The 24,363-nt window shown below is 39.7% G+C and overlaps 1 protein-coding gene across 1 annotated transcript in view; it reads right to left on the reverse strand.

The window, feature by feature from the left end:
- The window catches only part of LOC115789843 (metal transporter CNNM4), a 33,410-nt gene that overhangs the window by 365 nt on the left and 8,682 nt on the right, over positions 1–24,363 (reverse strand). The window contains 5 exon segments of the mRNA XM_030743393.1: positions 1–466; positions 4,323–4,498; positions 7,276–7,365; positions 19,002–19,098; positions 24,017–24,186. Of these exon segments, the coding sequence (XP_030599253.1) occupies positions 1–466; positions 4,323–4,498; positions 7,276–7,365; positions 19,002–19,098; positions 24,017–24,186 (999 nt within the window).

Raw genomic sequence — 24,363 nt, forward strand, 5'->3', positions numbered from 1 at the left:
AGTTCTGCTGCTCACTGAGCAGAGATGTAGTCTCTCCAGGCCCGTTCTCTGGGCCGGGAGAGGGTGGAGACAGCCGAGACTTGGAGGAAAGGGAGGAGCTCAGAGTTGGATTGGGGTTCACAGCACATAACACTGTGCTCATGGAGGAAAGAGGACTTTGGGAGATGGGGGTGTGGTTACTCAGAGTGGGAGGGGCCTGGGGCAAAGACTGGCTTGGCCTTCGGCTGGAGGATGAAGAGGTGGTTTGGGGCAGAGCGGTGCGGTCACATGGAGGCGTTAACTGAGAATTAGACGGGGGGCGCTTCACAGGAGGCGTGGCCAACGGCAGTGGGGTATGTGGCCCTGGAGGTGTCACGGGGGGCAAAGAAACAGATGTGTCCAGGCGTGTGTGACTACCCTCTGGAGACTGTGGCGTGCTGTCCAGCCTGGATGCCAGCAGGCCATTCTGGTACTGGTTTCGAGTGATCTAGACAGGACAAAACAAAGGTAGATAAAGAAGGAACAGTTTCCACTAGGGCTCCACTTAATGTTACTTATGAACTACATAGATAATTGAGAAAATTTCTTAAAAAAATACATCTTTGGGGGTGCACAGGTGGCTCAGCGGTGGGTTCAAGTTCCGGCCTGTCACCAGTTTACCCATGCATCTTCCCCTGTATCTTCCCCCCATTTCCTGTCTCCCTCTACTATCAATGAAAGCCGCTGTGGCCAAAAATGCAAAAAAAAATGCAAAAAAAAAAATAATAATAATAATAATAATATATATATATATATGTCTTTCTCGAAATTCTGAGCTGCATATCAGAAACATTAACTATACCTGTCTCTGGAGCTTGAAAAAGGCGACTGGACTTCTTTTTGTTTCTTGAAGACGTTTCACCTCTCATCCGAAAGGCTTCTTCAGTTCTCAACCAAATGGTGGAGAGACCCAGGTATTTAAACCCCTGTGGGCGTAGTCCCCTGGAGGTGGTTATGACCCTCTATTGATCATGTGCGTGAACACATGTGCCCAGGTGTGAAGGGGGCGTGGGTCATATTTAATCAGTGGTTTCAATTGAAACCAATTTAGGACTCCGCTCCATTGTTTCCTGTGGCCTATTGAGGTCACTGGAACAAAGGTGTGAATGGGGGTTGAGACGTCTGGGAAGGGAGCTCAGGACAGCACTGTAAGCGGGGGAAAGTTGGTGACGTAATCCACCTCCTCTGTTCAATGATGGTTGTTCACAGTGGACATAGATGGCTTCTTTCACTCCTCTTTCAAACCATCTGTTTTCCCTGTCCAAAATGTGAACATTGGCATCCTCAAAAGAGTGCCCTTTTTCCTTCAGATGCAGATGTACTGCTGAATCTTGTCCTGTCGAGGTGGCTCTTCTATGTTGTGCCATTCGTTTGTGAAGAGGCTGTTTGGTTTCACCAATGTAGAGGTCCGAGCACTCTTCACTGCACTGAACAGCATACACTACATCGCTGATCTTGTGTTTGGCGGGTTTGTCCTTGGGATGAACCAGTTTTTGTCTTAGGGTGTGACTTGGTTTGAAGTATACTGAGATGTCATGCTTGGAGAAAATTCTTCTGAGTTTCTCTGACAAGCCTGACACATATGGGATGACAATGTTGTTCCTCTTGTCCTTTCTATTCTCTGTAGTTTGTGTTTGGCCTTCATTCCTGTGCATCTTAGCTGATTTGATCAGTACATCAGAAATCCAAGACCAGGCAGACCAACCTGAGCACTGCCTGGATTGACTACAAGAAAGTCTATGACTCAGTGCCCCATACATGGATACTGGACTGCTTGGCACTATACAAGGCTAATAGTACATTAATAATATTGATCAGGAGCTTAGTGGCACTATGGAACACAACACTGGAGTCCAACTCCAAGACAATTGGACAAGTCACCATCAAGTGCAGAATAATCAAGGTGATACACTATCCCCGCTGCTGATCTACGCAGGCCTCAACCCTTAAGCCAGCTCATCACAAATATAGATTCAGGACTGGACTGACTGTTCATGAGTGAGCATTGACTCACCTCATGAGGATCTACATCAAGGACACTGGGATGTCATTCAGACTGGATAGGTATGGCCAAATGGTTGCAACAAGAGGGAAGATGATCCAGAATGAAGGGCTGAGGTTGATAAAAGGCAGAACAGGGGCTTACAGGACAGTTACAAGTACCTGCGTATCCCAAAAACAGGAACCATGATGAAGATGCAAGGTCAGCCACAGCCCAAACACCCCTAGAAGATGAGACAGTTGCATAGAATCCAGCTCAAAAGTAAAAAAAAACAAACAAATAAAAGCTCTACAAACAACAGAAAGAGGGAGGGTGTGGATTAGTGTGTGTCAGAGCCACAGTCCAGGAGGAAACACAGAGCATCCACAAATGTATCACAAAGCCATGATAAGTTTCTCCAAGAGTGTCTCAGGCAGCTGAAAACAATGAGTGAACAGAATAAGGAACTATCACCGAAGACCAAGCCCCTGCACAGAATGTACCTTCTACAGACAGAAGAAGAGAAATCCTACCAGTGCCTAGAAAAGGTGGGCCTAAAGTACAGCACAGAGGCTCTGATCATGACAGCTCAAGGACAGGCCCTAGTGACCACAGAGGCAGGAGTCTACCACAGCCAACAGGACCCAAGTTGCACGCTGAGCAAAGGTGCCCTGGAGACTATCCGGCACACAGTAGTAGGATGTAAGATGCAAGCTGAGTCAGCATACACTGAGGCACAACCAAGTGGCTGGGATAGTGTACATGAAGAGCTGTGAAGTATGTTGACTAGAAGTCCCCAGTTCCCAAAGGGAGACACCACAAAAGATGGCCGAGAACAACAGGGCTAAGGTCCTGTGGGACTTCAGGTTCCGGGCAGTCAAGCAGCTCCAGGCCAACCAGCCAGACATAGCAGTGGTTGACAAGAAGCAGAAAGAGAGAGAAGCGGAACAAAGCACGACAAAATACAGAAATACTAGGAGCTGAAGGACTAACTGGAGTAGATCTTGAAGATAAAGTCCAAAGTGGTCTCCTGTGGTAACAGGAGTGTTAGGAAATGTACGAGTGGTTCCAGCAGGTTGCAGGCACAACATCAGAGGTCTCTGTTCAGAAGAGTGCATTCCTAGGAATAACTAAGATTTTTCTGGCCATTCTTCAGAGAATATAAATAACACAAAAACGTTTGTTTCACTCATGATTAATGGTTAGGTGAAGCCGTTATATTATCAAACAATTGCCTTTGACCTTTTTAGTTTACCACAGAAATGATCCAAATGACCCTGATCAAAAGTTTACAAACCCTGGAAGTTTTGGCATGATAACATACACACACGTTGATAACCACAGGTTCAAATGCCTACTAAAGACAACCATCCTCATCTGTGATCTGTTTGCTTGTAATCGGTGTGTATATATAAAGTTAATGAGTTTCTGGGCTCCTGACAGACCTCTGCATGTTTCATCTCAGTGTTGCTCTAACATTGTTAGATTCTGAGCCATGGGGAAAGCAAAAGAATTATCAAAGGATCTGTGGGAGAAGATAGCTGAACTTTATAAAACAGGAAAAGGATATAAAAAGATTTCCAAGGAACTGAGAATGCCAAATAGCAGTGTTCTGGCTCTAAGAAGTGAAAAATTAGGGATTCTATTGAAACCAAGCCATGGTCAGGTAGACCAACAAAATTGTCAGCCACAACTGCCAGGAAAATTGTCTGGAATGCAAAGCAAAACCCACAAATAACTTCAGCTGACATTCAGGACTCTTGGAAAAAAAGTGGTGTGGCTGCTTCAAGATGCACAATAAGGAGGCGCTTGCAGAAAATGGGCTGCATGGTGGAGTCACCAGAAGAAAGCCATTACTGCACCAATGCCACAAAGCAGCCCACTTACAATATGCTGAACAGCACAGAGACCAGCCTCAAAACCTCTGCAACAAAGTTGACCAAAAAGAAGGGGGATGGTGTACTTTTCACCATAGGCCTTGTTGACTCCTCTCCAAATGAAGCATTTATGGTTGTGGCCAAAAACTTGCCAGGGTATGTAAACCTTTGGGCACAGCTGTAGATTTCTGAGGAAATGTTTGAATGTTTTTTTTTTCCTTAATGTGGAAAGCACATTTTTATATTTTATTAATTTAATCTGAAACAGTTATTTCTCATCCTTGAAATAGAAAAATTATACATAATTCATTTTCTGTTAAACTGTATAACAACTTATAACTGTATAATAACTGGGGTTGTGCACAGACAGTCACAGCAAAATACTACAGATAAAATGGATAAAACCTGCGTACATAAAAATGTTTTTCAGTCAAACTAAGAGTTACCTTGACAAACTGAAGGTCTGAAAGAGCTCGGACACAGAAGTCTGGTATGTACGGGAAGGGGGTGCCTGGGATCTGAGTGTTGCTTCCACAGACAGAGCCGCTCTCTGGAGCGCGTTCAGTGCAGCTCAGAGATGCCGAGCGGTTGAGGTTGCCCCCGTGTGATGGAGAACGGAACTCTGAGGATTAACAGAGAAAACAGTGACTAACAGGACAGCAAAAATAAAGCAATGGGAGGCACAAACACAATGAAATATTAAAGCGGAAATGAATGAAAAACAGATAAACAAATGATTGTCAGCAAATAGGGAGAAAGTAAAGGCAGCCAGGTGAAGGTAGTGAGAGCAGGTGTGATACGCACACTGCAAAAGATCACACAAACACACACAAAACATATAAATGTCATACATGTGCTATGAATATGTGATGGTGAGGAGTTTGTTACGCAAAGACTGCTCAAACATGCCGTGCGATGATGCAAAGTGCATCGTTTGAGCAATTTGTGGCAACGGGACTGTCTTGAGCTTTGAGGACGGACTTCTCTTATCAGTTTGTTTTATTGATGACTTAAAAGGCAGAGTGTGTCTGTGATAACTGGCCAAGTTTAGTGAGTGAGAAGATCAAGTGGGGAGATACAGGAGGGCCTCTGGGCTCAAAAGGAGAAGTTCACCCTTTTGTGAAATATGCTGATTTGCTTTCTTTCATAGAGTTAGGTTATAATGATTTGCTTAGCTTAGCATTAAGACTAGAAACAAGGTTGAACAGCTAGCGTAACTCTGCATAAAAATCACAAAATCTGCCACTTAGGCTCCATACAAGCTCCACTCACAAATGTAGAAGAATCGGAACACAAACTTTCATGCAACCTGAACATTACTGCTAAGGGGCGCTGAAATTCAGACTCAGAATTTCATAACACCACAGAAACTACCTGCTGTGGGATTTAGCAATAATAAAATACTGTATCTGATTAGCTCAAATTATTTGATGAATTGGGCCCATTCAGAACAAATATGATTTGGATGTCCTAATAGCTATTGTGCAGCAGGAACTACAACAATGGATAGACGCATTGCAGGTCACATCATCCATACTGCCGCACCACCTTATTAACATGTGCTGTTTCCTGTGTGACATCCAGCGTGATGAGAAAATGCTATTTTTCAGATTTTTGTTCCCTCAAATATTTATGACTTCATAAATCTGATAAATTACTTAAAGCTCATCATTTTTTCTGTGTTTGTCCCATAATAAGATAAGATAAGATAAGATAAGATAAGATAAGATAAGATAAAACTTTAATAATCCCACGACGGGGAAATTTGTGCATTACAGCAGCTCAATACAGAGAAAAAATGAAAAGGATGAGTAAGAACAAATAACTAAACTAAAAACTAAAATTCAATAGAATAAAATAAAATAGCAAAAAACTATACACATATACATAAGCACTATATACATAAATAATATATGTAGCAATATAGTTTCACCTACAATGCCCCCAATATGCTGGCAGTTGATTAACAAGCATTTTTCTTAATTACCAAAATTTACATGCAACTAATAAATAAAACTAAATACGATGACCAAAGTAACATTATGGCTGTTCAAAGAGCCAATGAAGCCATTCCTATTTCCGTTATAGACGTTCGGAGAAATGGGAAAAACCTCAGCAGGGGATTTCTGTTAGTAAGAGTTGCATTGATTTTGTCTTTGAGCCCTCAGAAAGACAGAAAGCAAATAAGCACATTCTTCAAAATGTCAAAACTATTTTGTTAACCAGAGTTCTGCAGTCAGATTAGTCAAATCTAGCACTTGATAAATGTCACAAGAGTAATGGAAAACCATCTGACCTTAGATCAGTGGTTAAAGGGGGGTGTTAGTTTTGACAGGGTTAGAAATTAGAGGCCACAGTGTCAAGAATCCCATCCAACAAGCTGCGTATTATGCTGTAACACCTGCTGAAGAAGACACTAACAGATGACATGCAGCTTCAGCTGAACCTGTCTGAGTACTACAGCAGCAGCCAGCTCTCGTCTTTACTACAGAATAATGTACTAATGTATCTGTCAATCAATTTAGACAATCAATTCTTAACTAAAGGTCCATTTACAAGATGTTCAGAGCTTTCAGTCTGCTGCTGAGGAATTCCAGAAGTTCCAGAATTTATTTTTATTGTCAAAGTCTTTTACTTTAAGTCTGTTTACTTTAAAAACCCTTTCAAACATCTCAGAATGAAAGAAATTGTTTCTTTAGCTTGTTTTATTTAAGTGTAACTTTTTGTGTGTTTTATGTGTTATTTAATGTAAACTCTTTATTAGACAATACAAGCAATTAGAAGACATCACTAAACATCATGCTGCTGTTTTTCCACCATTTTCAGATATTATAATGATCTGCTTACTTTATAAAAAACACCTTTAGCAAATTTCCAGAGCTGAAAGAAAACACTTTTCTTTTAATTTGTTGGGCTTAATAAAAAGTCCAAAGGTCCCAAATGTTCAATTTCCCATGTTCTTTGTAACCTTTGAATCTTTCAAAAGATCATTTCTGATTTCAGTTTTTGGGGTAATTCCCTTTTGTTTGTTGTTTTTTAGCTTCCAGCTCTTGTTTTAAGACACAGACCTTTGAGAAGTTTGGCTTATTTCAAAGTATTTTAAAAGCGTGAGTTTGGTTGAGCAGCATCACAGTGGTCTAACATCAACCTTCTTCTAATGACTTTACAACCCTTTTAGAAATGTCATTGTTAGCATGAATGTAAAGCCAGAAAAAAATTGGCAACAAAAAATGCAAAATGCCTTTACTTCTTACTGTATGTGTGTACTAAAACTTTCACTTGTTGGATAAGGACTCTGAACATGATTTAAAAGAAAGGGGGAGGTCGGAGGTATGGTGAGAAAATCAGATTAAATATGGGCCCCCGCCTCTGCCTCCTCAGGCCCATGCGAGTGTTTACCTGGGAAACGAGAGAACAGAGAAAATCTCTTAAGTGAGAGACGTCGCGGAGGGGGGGAGGCCACTGATGGGGAGAGAGGAGGGGTGACAGCTGAGAGAGAAAGAAAGGGGGCAGAGAGAGATATGAGCTGGTTCATTTATTTATTCCATTTAGTTGGAGTGGATCACTCTACGTATTCATTTTTTATAATCACAGAGCCTGGAGGTTTGCCCCGGCAGCCGATTCCCTGATCGTAGTCTTCATCAGTAAAAGATTAACTGAGCTGTCGAGTGACTGGAATCCACTGCTGTGGATCGCTGTGAAATTTGAAACCACTGAAATGTAAGAACTTAACATACATTCAGAAAATATTCACACCCTTTCCAGTTTTCGCATTGGACTGTGGGCAAAAGATGGTTATAGCTTCCTAAAATGAAAAGGGAAGCCAGTGCAGACGTTCCATTCTTTCTAATGACCAACAGCTTTTCTGCTCCCTTGACCTGTGATTTTGGCGAACACTTTCTCAATGACTTTACAGTCTTTTAAATACAACATCATGCTCATTTCATTAAATTGAGATTATATATATATATATATATATATATATATATATAGAGTTATGCTGTGCATACCAACAAATCGAATGAAACATCTGGGAAAAGCTTGGAATCAAAGTAATCAGAGAAACAATATTTTACTACCACAGCAGAACACGGTTTATAAGACACAGAATAGTGCTGGCTACTAGTGAATAACACTGATCATCTCTTCATCGTGGTACATGTTAGCGGGTGGGATATATTCAGAAGCAAGTGAACATTTTGTCCTTAAAGTTGATGTGTTAGAAGCAGGAAAAATGATCAAGCGTGAGGATTTGGGTGACTTTGATGAGGGCCAAATTGTGATGGCTAAACAACTGGGTCAGAGCATTTCCAGTACGGCAGTTCCTGTGGGGTCTTCCCGGTTTACAGCGGTCAGTATCAAACAGTGGTGAACCAGCATTTGAGCATCTGTGGGATGTACTGGACAAAAAAGTCCAATCCATGTAGGCCACTGTTTGCAGTGTTTTTATTTACAGCTGTAAAGTACCTCTGCGTGATGCTCCACTTTCTTAGTCACTGCAGTTGAGTCATGTTACCGCAGGACAACAGAACACAGCAGAACAGGGAGGAGGGGATGGAGCAAAGTGTGCCTGCATGACAGGAGGGGTGCTTGCACAGACAAGTCTCCTTTCTGATAAACAGAAGCATCATACTGAACTTGCAGGAGACAAAGTATCCAGCCTATCACACTAGTATGGAGCTAATACCAATACCAGTGTTGGTATCAGTACCATCGATATTTGGATCATTCCACCCACCCCAGCAGACAACAGTACAGAGATAAACAAAAAATATAATAAGCTCAATTTAAGACCTCATCCTGGATGTTTTGAAATGACTGCAAATGAAGACAAATGCAGCATCATAACCTGGATGATAAAAACTTTAGAGATGCATCTATTTGCTAAATAATGATGCACGTTCATGTTAGATGCAGGCACTTTTCAAACTGCACATATATTTCATATTGATCATGCTGAAAGTAGTAACTGGGTCCTTTTTTACTACCATTATTTGGAAAATTATAATATAAAGTCCAGGCCTGCAGCAGACAATCCAGCTTTGTTTCTGCTCAGAAGAAAGGAGAAAAGAAATACTTCTTTGCATCTCTCCAGTGGTCTTTAGGAGGGAGCACTAGGTCGTAGGGAAAGCGAAGGGAAATGAATGACGAATCCAGTAAGGTTTTTTTTCCTCAGCAGTTACGATGCTCAACCACTAGTAGTCGCCTGTGTTGCATCTTTTGCTGCAGTAAACTTCAGCAAACAGGGGTGGGTGAGGTGGTTTAAAGAGGCTGCCCAGACACAGACACTGCTGAGCTGCATTCTGACCTTCTCAGTCAGGCTTACACCATCCCACACAGAGGACACATGCTGTGCAGGACACGTACGCTAAATCACCTCCTCTGCTCAGTCTCGCCTGTGTGTACATATGGTTAATTGGCATTAATTGTGGGTGGCTGTGGCTCAGGAGGTAGAAACAAATCTTTTCTATACTAGTGCACACTTTATTTCCTGACACATGGACACAACAACATGGAACTGCTACACCACGCTGTTTTATGCAGACTTGTTTTAAAGCTCCATAAAAGCTTATTTACTAATGCAAACTTTGAAATACACGTTAATGTTAGTTTACAAACCTAATTTGGTCCTGTGAATATGTTTCTGAGGCAATGCCCCGTGTTTCCCTTTTGTCACCAACAGTCACGTGAAAAAGAAAGTTTGTCACAGGACTCTATGCAGTTCTGTGAAAAACCAAACACACCCTTACTGCTTCCATGGGAATAAGGGGGGGGTAAGTAGGATAAGAACATGGCAGTACAGCTTCAGTTTTGAAAGTCGTATCTGAATAAACCACAAAACTTCTGGAAATTGTCCTTCGAACAGATGAGACCTGCGTGGCGATGTTTGGCCATAATTAACTGTGCCACGTTTGGACAAAACCAAACACAGCATGTCAGCACAAACCCCACATACCAACTGTCAAAGACGGTGGAGGAGTGATGATTTGGGCTTGTTTTACAGCCACTCAGTGTTCAGTGCTAACCACAGTCACTAGCATTGTTGCTTTGCGGCAAAAAAGTCCCGGGTTAGAATCTGCTGGGCAGCTGGTGGACTTTGCATGTTCTCCCCGTGCTTGCGTGGGTTCTCTCCAGGGAGTATGGCTACTTCCCACCATCCAAAGACACGCATAGGTTAGCTGAACTGGCAAAACTAATTGGCCATAGGTGTGAATGTGAGCGTGATTGGCTGTCTGTCTCTCTGTGTTAGCTCTGTGATAGACCTACCTTTCGCGCTATGATAGCTGAAATAGGCTCCAGACTTTCCCAAACACTGAATTGGATAAGTGAAAGGAGGCAGATGGACAGGTGAACAGATAATACAAGATTCAAATGTATAAAGGTTTTTTTTTCTTTTGGTCAGAAATGGCTTTTTTAGAGCAAAGGTTGGCAGACCCTAACCTAGTTCATTGCCTTCCATTTAATACAGGAATGACATAAGCGCAGAAAAACAGCATGAATGTATCAGGAAAAACATATAATGACCGTTTCATGTGACTTCCAGAAAGCTACACTAAAGTGGGGACTATGTGTTGATGTATTTAATAGCATACTTATAAAATAAAAAAAGGCTTCAGTGGTAAGGACTCTCTTTGATTTAGATTAACACAATTTCAGATAAACTTCTCAACCAGAGCTGTAAGGTATTCTTTTCCCCAAAATTAGGCTCCACTAACATGACTTTGAACCTGTAACAGCAGTACAGATTTTATTATGGAAGCACAAAGAAAGATCAGTTTTCAATAGGGGCAGAATATTTCACAGCAGTGCTCTCAAATTTACCTTTTTGCAGCACTAAGTACAGTACTAAACTGCTAGATTAACCTTTTAACCTCTATAACAGAAATCCGCTCAACAGCCTGAGAGGTTCAACTCAGGAGAAACAATCAGCTAATCTGTAAAGTTGTCACAGAAACTACCATCAGACAATTAGTTTATCTTTTTGTTTGTATCTGTCATTTTTGTCATTCATTATTTCGTAGACATTTTCTACATGTGCTGAGAAAACAGAATGCTTGCTGGCTGTTGTATCTAGAACATTAAGTTACAACAATGTGCAATCAGAGTTTATGTGAACACAAAACATTTAATGAACCTAATTAACATTTTCATTCAGCTACCCTGAAAGCTAAAGGCAAAACCAATCACTCACCAATCTGTGACACAAACACAGAATGAAATGTATCCAATCACAACTGTATGACGATCCCAAAAAGTAATGTCAAAATTTATTTATCATGCAGTAAGACTTGAATTACCTCTACGATTAGACTTGCATTATCACACAGTACTTTTAGGTTAACTTGCACTAACTTCAGCACAGTATGGTGTGCAAAAACTTTTACAGAAAGAAAAACAGATACTATGCTGAAAGAGTTAATAAAAGCTTCTACACACCAAACTAACTCCTCTACATCACAGGTTAGCCAAGGTGTTTGGTGTGAGAATACTCATCTGTTAAGATGCTAAGTCATGGAGTAATTTGCTTATTTACTTGCTAATGCTAACTCTGTTTACACACATATTTGTGTATGTGTATGATAACATGCAGATAACTGTTCTCAGAACACTGAATGCAGAGCCAGGGGTAGTTTGTCAAGCATGCTGCTCTTCTATCGACCCTTTGTTAAAGGGACACATGCATGCCCATGACAATGACAGAAATGACGGATTCCAATAGCTCTGATTCAAGCTAGTTTCCAAATACAATAGCTAGGCACGGCCACAAGATGGTGGTGATTTATAGGATGCAAATAGGCAACATGACATTCCATTCCATTCAATTCTATTCTATTTATATAGCACCAATTCGCAACAAGAATTGCAGCAAGGTGCTTTAGATAAAGGTAAAGGCTACAATATTAAGAGACCTCAACAATCGCACAACCCCGACGACAGTGGGAAGGAAAAACTCTCTTTTAACAGAAAGAAACCTCTGGCAGAACCAGGCTCAGGGAGGGGGAAGCCATCCACCATGACCAGTTGGGGGTGAGGGGAAAGAGAACAGAGCACAGCCACAGGACAAAAGCCAAAATCTAGGCGAGAGAGCCAGAGTTTAATAATTGCTAATGATTAATTATAGAACTAGTATATAAACCCACAGATGGTGAAAAGAGATGAGCAAAGAAGCAGCACTCAGTGCATAATGGGAAGTCCCTCAGCAGCGATATTCCATTGCAGCATAACTAAGGGATGGTTCAGGGTCACATGATCCAGTCTTAACTATATGCACTGCCAAAAAAGAAAGTTTTAAATCTATTCTTAAAATCAGAGAGCGTGTCTGTCTCCTGAATCCAAACTGCGAGCTGGTTCCATAGTAGAGGGGCCCAATAGTTAAAGGCTCTGCCTCCCATTCTGTTTTTGAAAACTCTAGGAACCACAAGTAACCTGCAATCTGAGAGTGAAGTGCGCTGTTAGGACAATAAGGTACTATGAGGTCTTTAAGATATGATGGGGCCCAATTAGGTAGGATTTTGTATGTAAGGAGAAAGCCTGAATTAAATTTAGGGACACAATGAAAAGAAGCTAATATAGGAAAAATATGGTCTCTCTTTACAGTTCTAGGTAGTACTCTTGCTACAGCCTTCTGGATTAGCTGAAGGCTTTTCAGGGAGTTTTTTAGAGTGACCTGATAATAATGAATTACAATAGTCCAGCCTAGAAGTAATAAATCCATGAACTAGCTTTTCAGCATCACTCTGAGACAGGATGTTTGTAATTTTAGCAAAACTGCTATGAATGAAGGCAGTCCTGGGTTGGTTGTGACTCAGGAGGTAGAGCAGGTCATCTACTAATCTGAAGGCTGGCGGTTCGATCCCTGGCTGCTCCCGTCTATATGTCAAAGTATTCTTGGGCAAGATGCTGAACCCCAAGTTTCTCCCAATGAGTTCATTGGAGTGTGATTTTGTATGTGAATATTTGGTAAAAAACACTTAGATGTAGAAAGAACTTGTGAGAATGGGTGAATGAGGCATGCTGTATTAAAGTCCTCTGAGTGCTCATGCAGAGTAGAAAAGCCCTACATTTACTCACATATTTGTTGAATGTACTCACTGAAGGACATATCCTGATCAGAAATGACTCCAAGATTCCTCACATTGTTACTGGAAACCAAGGTAATGGCATCTAGATTAAATATCTGGTTCGACACAATGTTTCTAAGATTTTTAAGACCAAGTACAATAAGCTCAGGAAATTAGAGGTCATCCAGGCCTTTATGTCTTTAAGATATTTCTGCAGTTTAACTAATGGTGCCTGTCATCTGGCTACATGGATGCACTCTAAATCCTGATTGAAATTCTTCAAATAAACAATTCCTCTGCAAATGATCACTTAACTGTTCCAATAATTTCTGAAATAAAAAGGAAGGTTAGAAATTAGTCTAATTAGCTGAGACAGCTGGGTCAAGGGAGGACTTTTTAAGTAATGGTTGCCACCTTAAAAGCCTGTTTTTTGTACCCTTTTAATAAAGAAATTAATCATATTCAAAACTGAAGCATTAGTTAATGGTAGGTCTTCTTTGAGCAGTCTTTTAGGAATGGTAAATGGACTGATTCTGGTTCTTATATAGTGCTTTTCTACTCTGAGCACTCAAAGCACTTTATACAACATGTCTTCATTCACCCATTCACACAAGCACTTTTTTCTACACTTAATTGCTTTCTATTCATACACATTCACAATCCAATGAACACATCGGATAGCAACTTGTAGTTCGGTATTTTGCTCAAGGATACTTTGGCATGCAGACTGGAGCAGCCAGGCATCGAACCACCAACTTTCCAATTAGTAGATGACCTCACCCCACCCCACTTTCAGCATCTACATGGATGTTAAAAATCACCCACTATAATTATTTTATCTGAATTAAGCACTAAATTAGATAAAAAGTTTTAGAAATCAGAGAGAAACATTAAATAAGTGCCAGGTGGACAACAGATAAGAATAACTAGTTTTTGAGTTTTCCAGTTAGGCTGTACAAGGCTAAGAATTAGGCTTTTAAATGAATTAAAATTCTGTCTAGGTCCTTGGTTGACTGATAGGCTAGAATCAAAGACTGCTGCCAATCCTCCTCCTCAGTCTGTGCTTTGAGGATTCTGACAGTAAGCATGACAGGGGTGTTGATTCATTTAAACTAATGAATTAATCCTGTTGTAGCCAGGTTTCTAATATACTGTTTAATTATTAAATAATTTGCTAAAATGGACAATGGATTTACTTTTTGGTAAAGTTGAGGATGCTATGCTGTTCTTTCTTTGTGAATCTTTTGACTTACATGGCTTTTTGTAGGTTTTTTTTTGTTTACCTCTTCGTGATCTGGGAGCAGACACCTTCTCTCTGCTTCCTGGTCCCAATTTTGGTTAGTCACATTGAGGTGTTTTAATAAATTCAGCCAGATTTCTAGAAATGAAACCTGCTCCATCTAAAGTGGGATGGATGCCATCTCTCTGGGTTTCCCCCAGAAACTTACCCAATTATCTAGCCCACATTGTTTTTTTGGACACCACTTGGGACGCTGTGTAAAATATAAATTAACAAGCCCCATCTTCGATGGGGATATCCTCCTGCATTTAATGAAAATATAAAATAAATGTAGAAGTCAGGACAGAACATTACAGCCCCATTTCATAATGGAAAACCCTTCAGCAGACATCTTATTACCTTCTGCAAGACTATTCTGTCCCTTTGGAGGCCTGCCCTAAACTTTTATCCAATTACTTTTAGTCACCCCTGGGTTAGTTAAGATATAATACATGTTGGAAATATGTTTTCAGTATTAACAATACTCCATCCATCCATCCTTATCCAATTCAGCATCACTGGAAGGCTGGAGCCTTTCCCAGCTGTCATGAGGTGAGAGGCAGGGTAAACCCTGGACAGGTCGCCAATCTATCGAAGAGCTAACACACAGGTACAGACAACCATTCACACTCACATTCACACCTACGGTGAATTTAGAATCAACAATTTGCTTAGCCCCATGCATGTCTTTGGACTGTAGGAGTAAGCCAGAGTACCTGGAGAGAACCCACACAACATGAGGAGAACATGAAAACTCCACACAGAAAGACCCCTGACTGGATTCTAGACACCAGGCCGCCCATGGAAGCATGTTGCTCTAAAACCTGTATATACATTTCAGCATTGACGGTGCCTTTACAGATGAACAAGCTGCCAATTCCATAGGAACTGATGCAACCCCATACCATCAGAGATGTAGGCTTTGAACTGAGCTCTGATAACAAGCTTGAGGGTCCCCCCCCTTCTCTTTAAGAATGCAGCATCCATGTTTTCCAAAAAAAAAAAATTATTCATCTGACTACAGAACAGTTTTTGACTTTGCCTGAGTCCATTCGAAATGAACTTTGATTTGTTTTCAGAGAAGACAGCTGCACTTCTGGATAATGTTCACTTACGGCTTCTTTTTTACATGATAGAGGTTTAACCTGCATTTGTGAATGACACGGCAAACTGTGTTCACAGACAATGATTTCTGGAAGAATTCCTGAGTCCCATGAGAGGATCATGGCCATTTTTAATACAGTTCCTCCTGAGGGCGCAGAGATCACAGGCATCTAATCTTTTTTTTCAGCCTCATCCCTTGGGCACAGAGATTTCTCCAGATTCACAGAATCTCCTTGATTATATTTTGTACCATAGATGTGATATTCAGCGTCTTTCCAATTTTGAATCGCCGAAACATTATTCTGATATTGCTCCCAAATTGTAGAAGCAGTCTTCTGCAGGTTGGTGAACTTGTGCGCATCTTTATTTCTGAAAAACTCTGCCTCTCAAAGATATTACTGGCCTGTTGCCAAATTACCAAATTAGTTGAAAAATGTTCTTCCAGCTGTTTCTTTTTAGTACTACTTACTTTTGTTGCCCTTGTCCTAACTTTTTTTCGGTTAAGTGTTACTGCCCCTAAATTCAAATTTAGTTAATATTTTTCATGAAATTGTAAAATGTCTCACTTTAAACATTTGATATATTTTCTATGTTATATCGTGAATAAAATATGGCTTTATGAGATTTCAAAATCATTGTATTCTGTTTTTAATTTACATTTTACTCAGCGTCCCAACTTGTTTGGAATCGGGGTTGTAAAATTTTTGCCTATCATTAAAGTTTTTGGTCTTTCCCTTAACAAGAATTACTGAGAGTGTGAAACAAACATAGTTAGCCACAGGAAATGTAGACTGCACTGTTCCTTAAATATATGTGACTAATTATGCTTATGTGCATAGTTACCCCCCCAGAATCCTGTTCTGAGTCAGGAAAAATGTTATTACCCTGCAATTAGTTCTTGCAAATTGCTTACATTCGTTTTGATTTATATGAACAGCTGGTATGTTGGTTCACCTAAAATTCACTGCCAGTTAAGTTAAAACAGACATGACATGCGATGATGTCGTGCATTCAGTGTTCACCACTCATTTCAAATAGACAATCTGCAACAGTTCCCAGCTGTACTACTTGGAATAGCTGTGACAAGTAAAGCTGTGGCTCGATATGCGGTTATTGCTCAGAGTTCGGCTGCTGTAAAAGCTTTCAATGAAGCAGCCAGAGCTATGGGTATGCTGGCTCTCCCTGTAATCACAACTAGCGGAGGTCTGCTTCATTATACAGCAAGAGTCAAAAGTTTGAACACAGGGTAAGTGTGTCCAGACATTTACTGGTGCTGTACATGATGCTGCTCTTCCTTCATAGGCCAGAACAATAATGCAGAGAAATGTCTGCCCTGACTATACATAGTGATAAATAAAAGTTTTCTAAATACCAGAACATAATCAATAACACCTGTTAACTTGTTCATCTCAATAATAACAGGACCTCCATCATGATCCCTTATCATTGAAATTTGAAGATGAAAGTACCTCAGCCAAGTTGCTGCAACAGGTAAATAACTGTTCAGGTCCTCTGGCCAATTTGTCATACGTCACCTGTCAACTTGGATAAAAGCAGACAAACTGTTTCCCTGTTTGGATGAAGTCTTTTGGTTTTTTCCACTTTCTTCAAATAAATATCTTCATTATCAGCTCACTAATGCAGCACTTTCTGAAAACCGGTAGCGCCGGTCTCTGGCTGCAACAACCGCAGATGCTCGTCTCTGGATGAGTGATCTGGAACGATCATTTCGTTGTGTACCTTGTGCGCACAATGACAATCAGTTGAATCTAACATCTAACAAAAGCCTGCACATACGGCATCAAACACAACAAATTACCTTAGGCTTTTTTTTTCATATCTTTCATATCATATCTTTCTTTTATATCATATCTTTTTTAAATGTGCATGTAATTAGTAATACAAGAATATCTTTGTTTTTAAAAAGCTGGATTTCACATTTTCATGTACAGAAGTTAAAATGCACACACAATACAATTTCTATCATTACCTTATGGCAACATTTATCCTAAATGAGTAGAAAGAGAGTAACATAACAAATATTAGTCCAGATATAGAGGCAGCAAAATGGTTTCTGCCTCTTCGATCAAACTGCATGTGACCTTTCAGAATAAAAGCAGTATAAAGTCCTACAATTAACACTCTGAATCTGCTGACTTAGTAAAAAAGAGTTTTAAGCATTTTGTGCTCGTTTAACTTGAAAGAGTGGTGTTTGTGCATTGGCCAGTTTTCATCTTTATGAGGGGGGATATTTTTGGAAAGTGAGGACATTTTGTCTGGACAGAGTTTCAAAGGACTATTTCAAAGTTCAAACTTGGATTCAGTGTCCACTAGAAAGCCTTCAGGACCTGAATGTCCCTTTGTCAGCAACTGCATTTTATAGTTTTTCAAACATAGTTTTTAGTGAGCCAGCAGCTGAGAAAAGACCTTTCTGTTTAGGATGAAGACAGAAACAGCTGGTCATTGAGCAACTTCACCTTTCCAAAAATGCTGGAGCAGATTTCAAAATACACAATATTTTATTAAATTTAAAATTTTCTAAAATGGTTATTTTTGCATGAAAAATTCAACTATATAGTAAGTAGATAGTAAGTCACCATTATATGGTCTTCAAATATTTTCTGTAAGAATATTTTCTGTAGGATACCAACTTTCTTGCTTAGCTCTGCATCAAATAACAAGTGCAACACACAAAGAAGGCAGTTACTTCCTAGTCATCAAACGTTTCCTCATTTGCCATTTTTTTTACCCAAGAATAAAATTATTGTTTCTCTTCTATTAGATTCATAAATGAAACACATTTATTTTAGATAATCAATTAATACAATAAGAAGAAAGAATGATAACAACAATATGACTATAACAGTTTTAAGTCCAAGCACCAACCTACAAGGTTGGAAAATTAAGCCAAAAAATTTGGTTACAAAAGTGAGTCATTTTTATAATCCATATATTTGGTCTCTATGGCTAACTCCCCAACTCATGACAACTGTATGGGGGTGAATTTATTTATTTTTACAACTCACCTGTCTGGATTTAAGGCTTAAATTTAGGGGCCGGGCTGCTTTGATTAACAGGTGTCTTGATGCAGGCAACTGTAACCAACAGCCATCTGCTACACCTGAACTCCGCTAATTTGAGTCACTGACTTAGACCTATTACCGGTGTTCATGGTGTTGGACAACAGTAGCATGTTTAGTAGCTGAGGTATATATATATATATATATATATATATATATATATATATATATATATATATATATATATAATTAAGGTTACAGTAAAGCAAGCTCAGATTACACAGCAGCTGATAAACTGGCAGCAACTTTTTATTTCATCTGTGGTAAACACTTCTCTAGTTCTCAGCGGCAGCAACTTACGGCCATTCTCAGGTTGTTCCAATACACAGCATGAAACTGATATGCTGCAAATAGATATTTATAGCTATTGATTATTTATGCCCGCATTTGAAGGACAGCATAAAATATCAAAGACTCTAAAGATGGCTCAAAGAACAGGGGCACACCCATCTCTAACACAGTGACTGTCAGAGAGGTTTCAGTTTTGTCTGAACTGAAAAGTCTGTATGGGATAGAAAAATCACAGCTTAATTCTTGTAGTCTGAAGGTCAGTACATGGTACAAACATACATGTTGCTACATGTAGAGTGCATGTCTCACCCATCAATGGTGTGCTTAGAGCCATGACTCCATAGTAGGAGAACGGGCCAGTTTCAAACTTCATGTTCTCATTTCCGGCTTCAACCTCCACCCGTCCCTGTAACACACACATAAATACAAACATGAACACACAAACCCAAGCATGCACACACACACACACACACACACACACACACACACACACACACACACACACACACACACACACACACACACACAGAGGACATCTTCGTTGATGAGCTAATTCAAGAAGTTACATTTTCAGAATATTTTTTATGGACACAAGGATAGAAAGTCAGATGGGGATCAGGCTGCTGAGCTAAGAACTTTCTCTCTGAAAACGTTTACTGTAGGTCTATAATTTACAGACAAAACAGATTTTCCATCCAGACCATTTTAGCTTCAGCCTGTTTAATGGCTTCCATTTATGGTAGTCATGTGACCACTCAAGGCACAGGCTCCACTGCCAAAGAGAGGCTGTCTGATCATCTTAAAGGGTTTGGAAGATGAACAGACTGAAAAGGTGCTCACATTCACATGTGTGCGCTGAACATTCTTTTAAGTCATTCCTCATGTTGACATTATGACTAGATTAAAACTCACATTAATACTCAAACTCAAACCTGGGCTTCACTTACTATAGTAAAGTTAACAGTGTAAGACTTTTTGTTCTATTTGTGGCAACACTAAAAAATACTTCTTGTATAATACAGACCACATGGAGACCACGTTTAGATCTAAAACCACTAAAACCCCATGTTGGGTCAGGGTGTAGTAGTTTTAGGGGTCTCGCCAAGCTCATAAGCTGGACAATTTAAAAACTGGTTAAAACAAGTTCCAAACTGACAACCTTTTGGTCTAGACCTGGTCTACTGTTGTCTGGATGGGGGAAAATCCTTTAATTTGCTTTTATAAATAAATAAGGTTTTAAACATCCAAAATGGATTTTTAATGGGTGTCTATTTAATTAGTCTTTTTCTTTCCACTTTATCTTTTGCTTTTTATTCAGGAGGTCTACCGTGTCTTTAACTAAATGGCACGATTCGTGATACATTCAAAAGCCCAATTTCTTTTTTACTTTTGACGCAAAATTTTTTAGGCATACACGCTTACCCAGGTATAGCACCTTAATCTGGTCCTTGATCATCTTTCCCCTTTCACTTAGTTTTGCAGGGCAGTTAAGAGTTTTCCAGGACAGTAAATCTAAACCTCTGAAGGTTTTCAGGCTTTCCAGGACACATGGGAAACAGACTGCGTACATGACACATTTGTGTCTTGGAGTCTCTTCAGTGAAAAATCCACGAGTCGGGTCTTATGTCATGTAACAGAAACACCTTGGCCTCCTATAAATATTAGATCCTGCCACAGGTGCTCCAGTGTAGGGTTCAGTGTCTCTTTACTTCAAACACATCCACACATACACCTTTGTGCTTCTATTGCTGTCAGGACTCTCAGTGACACACTGCCTTAGTTTAACCTTTACCATCAGTGCTGCACGCCCTAAAGCTCTAAACCTGATTCCAACCTAAAACCCAATCCGGCCCACAAGGTCTGTCAATAAGGACAAACCAGAAGTTTTCCAAGGTGTAAAGCTCAAACTGGACCTCACCAAGACATGTGCACAAACACACACATGTACACTATATAACAAAAGTATTTGCTCATTACCATCACACAGATATGCATTTGAGCGATATTCCATTCTTAATCCATAGGGTTTAATATGATGTAAACCCACCCTTTGCAGCTACAACAGCTTCAACTCTTCTGGGAAGGCTTTCAACAGCGTTTAGATTTATGGGAATTTTTGGCCATTCTTGGCTGTGGAATATTTAGTAGTGAGGAAATGTCATGATTGGACTTGTTGCGCAGGTGGCATCCTATCACGGTACCATGCTGGAATTCACTGAGCTTTTGCAAATGTTTGTAGGAGCAGTCTGCACGCCTAGGTGCTTGATTTTATACACCTGCGGCCACGGAAGTGACTGGAACACCTGAATTAAATGGATTGGATGGGATAGTGTATAGGTTACGAGTGATGGAATGGGAGCTTTTCTGCTCAGGTTGCACACTGAGCAGGTGGAGTCACTTTATCCACACCTCAGGTGTCAATGACAAAGCCTCCATGCCTCCTTTGTCTGACTTTAATCTAAAGGTTATAAAAGTCATCACAAATCAAGAATTATTTTGTTCAGGGTTGGTACATATATACCACCATTTGGGGAGAGAATCTGGATTGAGCGTTATAGCTTTTTCATATAACTATACTTCTTAATTATACTTACCTAGATATTCCAATGATTTATTCATCATTAAGCAACTATTTCAGCTCATTTGTGCATTAACTGTACTCATGTCAGCCTTTAATTCATTGCTGTTTGCTATTCCCTAATTGATTCATCTTTGACTATGAATATGCGTCATATTCAAATCTAGCAGACTACACTTATCCATTTCTCTTAGTTAATTGATAACAATGTATCTATTTAAACCACTTGAGAATTTTGGCTAAATATTAAATATGTTGTTTTGCAAAGTAACCATTTAGTTTTTATTCTTAATTATTTTTGTACTCGGACTTAACCATGTAACCCATCATTTCTAACTAACTTTATTATTGCTAACCATGTCATCTATTACTTTGGTGAACTATTTGAACTTGCTTTAACAATTCAAACAATTATTTAAGTTACCGGTGCACCACCTGCACCTAATCAGTTATTTTACCTTCAAGCTATCTAGAATCATTTATCCAGTAATTCATCTGTTTAGATTTCTTTCTGCTACACAGTCTTCATGTGCTCTTAATCAGTACAGATACAACCAGGGAATCTTTTGCCTGATAGGCCAATGTGTAAACAATATACATCAAACACAAATATATAATGTACATATCCAGTGCTGTATACCGAGTGTGTGGTGAATGTTTTCATGCCTCATCATTTTTCACTATATGTCTCTTCCTAATGCAGAAGACAGATTCACTCACAGACCATGTTTCCTCTTCCCTTTCATCTGCTTTTCTTCTTTTCCATCATTCTTACTCGCCTGCACTTATCTCCATCTTATGTAAGGCAATATTAGTGAAGCATATGCAGAGAAAGAAGAACTCATGCAACATACATATCATACATACTTGAACTCCAAGATGCATTAATCAATCTGGATGAAACTTAATATATAAATTGCTACCTTAATATATAAAATGTTACCTAGATTATCAACATCTATATAGGTTTTAATAATTATTTTTATAACACTCAAATCCTTATATACGTTGCTCAAAAAATAATAATTAAAAGGAACACTTTGAAAACCCAGCAAATCTCAATGGAAAAAAATCATGCTGGATGTATGGACTGGGTAATGTGTTAGGAACAAACCCATCTATAACTCCTACCAGACATCTCACCACTGTCTCACTGTCCTCATACATGCTCTGCCCCAGCTTCACATACTTCTCTGACACTGCTGACTTCCACAGTTCCTCTCTTGGCACCCTAACATATGCTTTCTCTAGATCCACAAAGACAGTGCAGCTCCTTCTGACCTTCTCTGTACTTCTTCATCAACACTCTTAAAGCAAACATCGCATCTATAGTGCTCTCTCAGTATGAAGCCATACTGCTGCTCACTGACCTTCACTACTCCTCTTAACCTAGCCTGAACAACTCTTTCCCATAGCTTCATGGTATGGCTCACAAACTTTATCCTTCTACAGTTACTACAGCTTTGTTCTTGAAAATCGGTACCAGTACACTTCTTCTCCATTCCTCAAGCGTCCTCTCACTTTCCAAAACTTTGTTTAACAATGTGGTTAAAAGGTTCTCTGCTCTCTCTCTCCTAGACATCTCTATACCACCACAGGTATGTCATCTGAACCAACCACCTTTTTCCACTCTTTATTCTCTTCATAGCTGCCCTCACTTCCTCCTTATTAATCCTCTGCGCTTCCAGGTTCACTAACTGTCCTCAATTCATCCTCCTCTCGCTCTCATTTTCTAAATTCATCAGCTCCTCTCAATACTCCTTCCATCTTCTCAACACAGTCTCTACAGTCACTATCCTTAACCACCCTAATGTGCTGCACATCCTTTCCAGCTCTGCCTATCCAGTCAAGAAGTGATTTTGTCTTTCCTATTATCATCATCATCATCCACTTTCTTCTGCTGATCCAGTTCAGAACAGCAATTGAGCTGAAGTCTGGCCCAGCAGTCAAAGGACAAGAGGGAGGGTATACCCTATCACAGGGAGACTCACATTCACACCTAGAATAAGACTGTTCCTGCAGGAGTGAACAGCTCAAAGAAAATATCTCTGAAAAATAGCTAAAGATTTCTTCAATAACGCTCCTTTATGCTGTGGAGGTTTGACTCTGTTCAACAAAAACAAGGGTGGAGATTTTGATCTTAGTAATGTTTTTTCCATGTTTTTGTTGTTGTTTAATAAAGTAAACGTAAACTGCTGGTTTACAGGAAATGCGATCGCTGTAAGGTGATACAATTTTGAATTATTGAAATGTAAGTGAAGCACAGTGTGTACTCACTTCTGCTGTATACTGTAATTACCTTAAGTCAAGCATGTCTTAAAAGGTCAAGGTGTTTAGAGTCTGCATGTGTACAGATCACCCACACACACCCATCACGCTAACCGAGCAACCAGGCATGAAACCTGTTTATCACCAGATTAAGTAGGGCAAACTATGTTATTGACTTTATTATGACCCTTGAATGCTGCCAAAATTAAAATAGATAAATCAAATCAGTCAATAAACTTTAGTGTTTTAACTTGTTAGCATAATTAGGCAGAAATCAATTAGGTAGAAATATGATCTGAAATATGATTGCACCCTTTTCATGTATGAAGACACAGGGCTGCAAAAAAAAAAAAAAAGATTTTTTTCTACAGTTTTTTTTTTCCTGTACCAGCCTTTGACCATTTCAAATGTCCTGGAAACACCAAATATCAAATTTGTGACATTAACATTTCTACAGTGTATATGAAAGCATTTTTACCTGCAGAATGAGTATGAAGTAGTCGACAGGTTTGCCCCTCTGATAGAGGAAGTGCTGTGGCGAGCGTTTGTCATTTTCGTTGAACTTTAGTTCCTGGATGACATCCGGATGTTTGAGGATCCTCAGTAGGACTTTTTCTGTGATCTGGAATGGGCTGAATAGACTCACCTCTGAAGGGAGAGAAACAAAGACATTGGTGAATGATCGAATTAAAACAGCAGGAAATGCAGACCTTGCATTAATCATTGACTAAGTGGTCTTCGTGAGTACTGTAAAGCATTTTATAGTCAATAAATATTCATCAGCTCATTAGTTTGGGCCCTGTTAATCTGGTTTCTAAAAACAAG

Source organism: Archocentrus centrarchus, chromosome 12, assembly GCF_007364275.1.
Source record: "Archocentrus centrarchus isolate MPI-CPG fArcCen1 chromosome 12, fArcCen1, whole genome shotgun sequence".
NCBI lineage: Eukaryota > Metazoa > Chordata > Actinopteri > Cichliformes > Cichlidae > Archocentrus > Archocentrus centrarchus.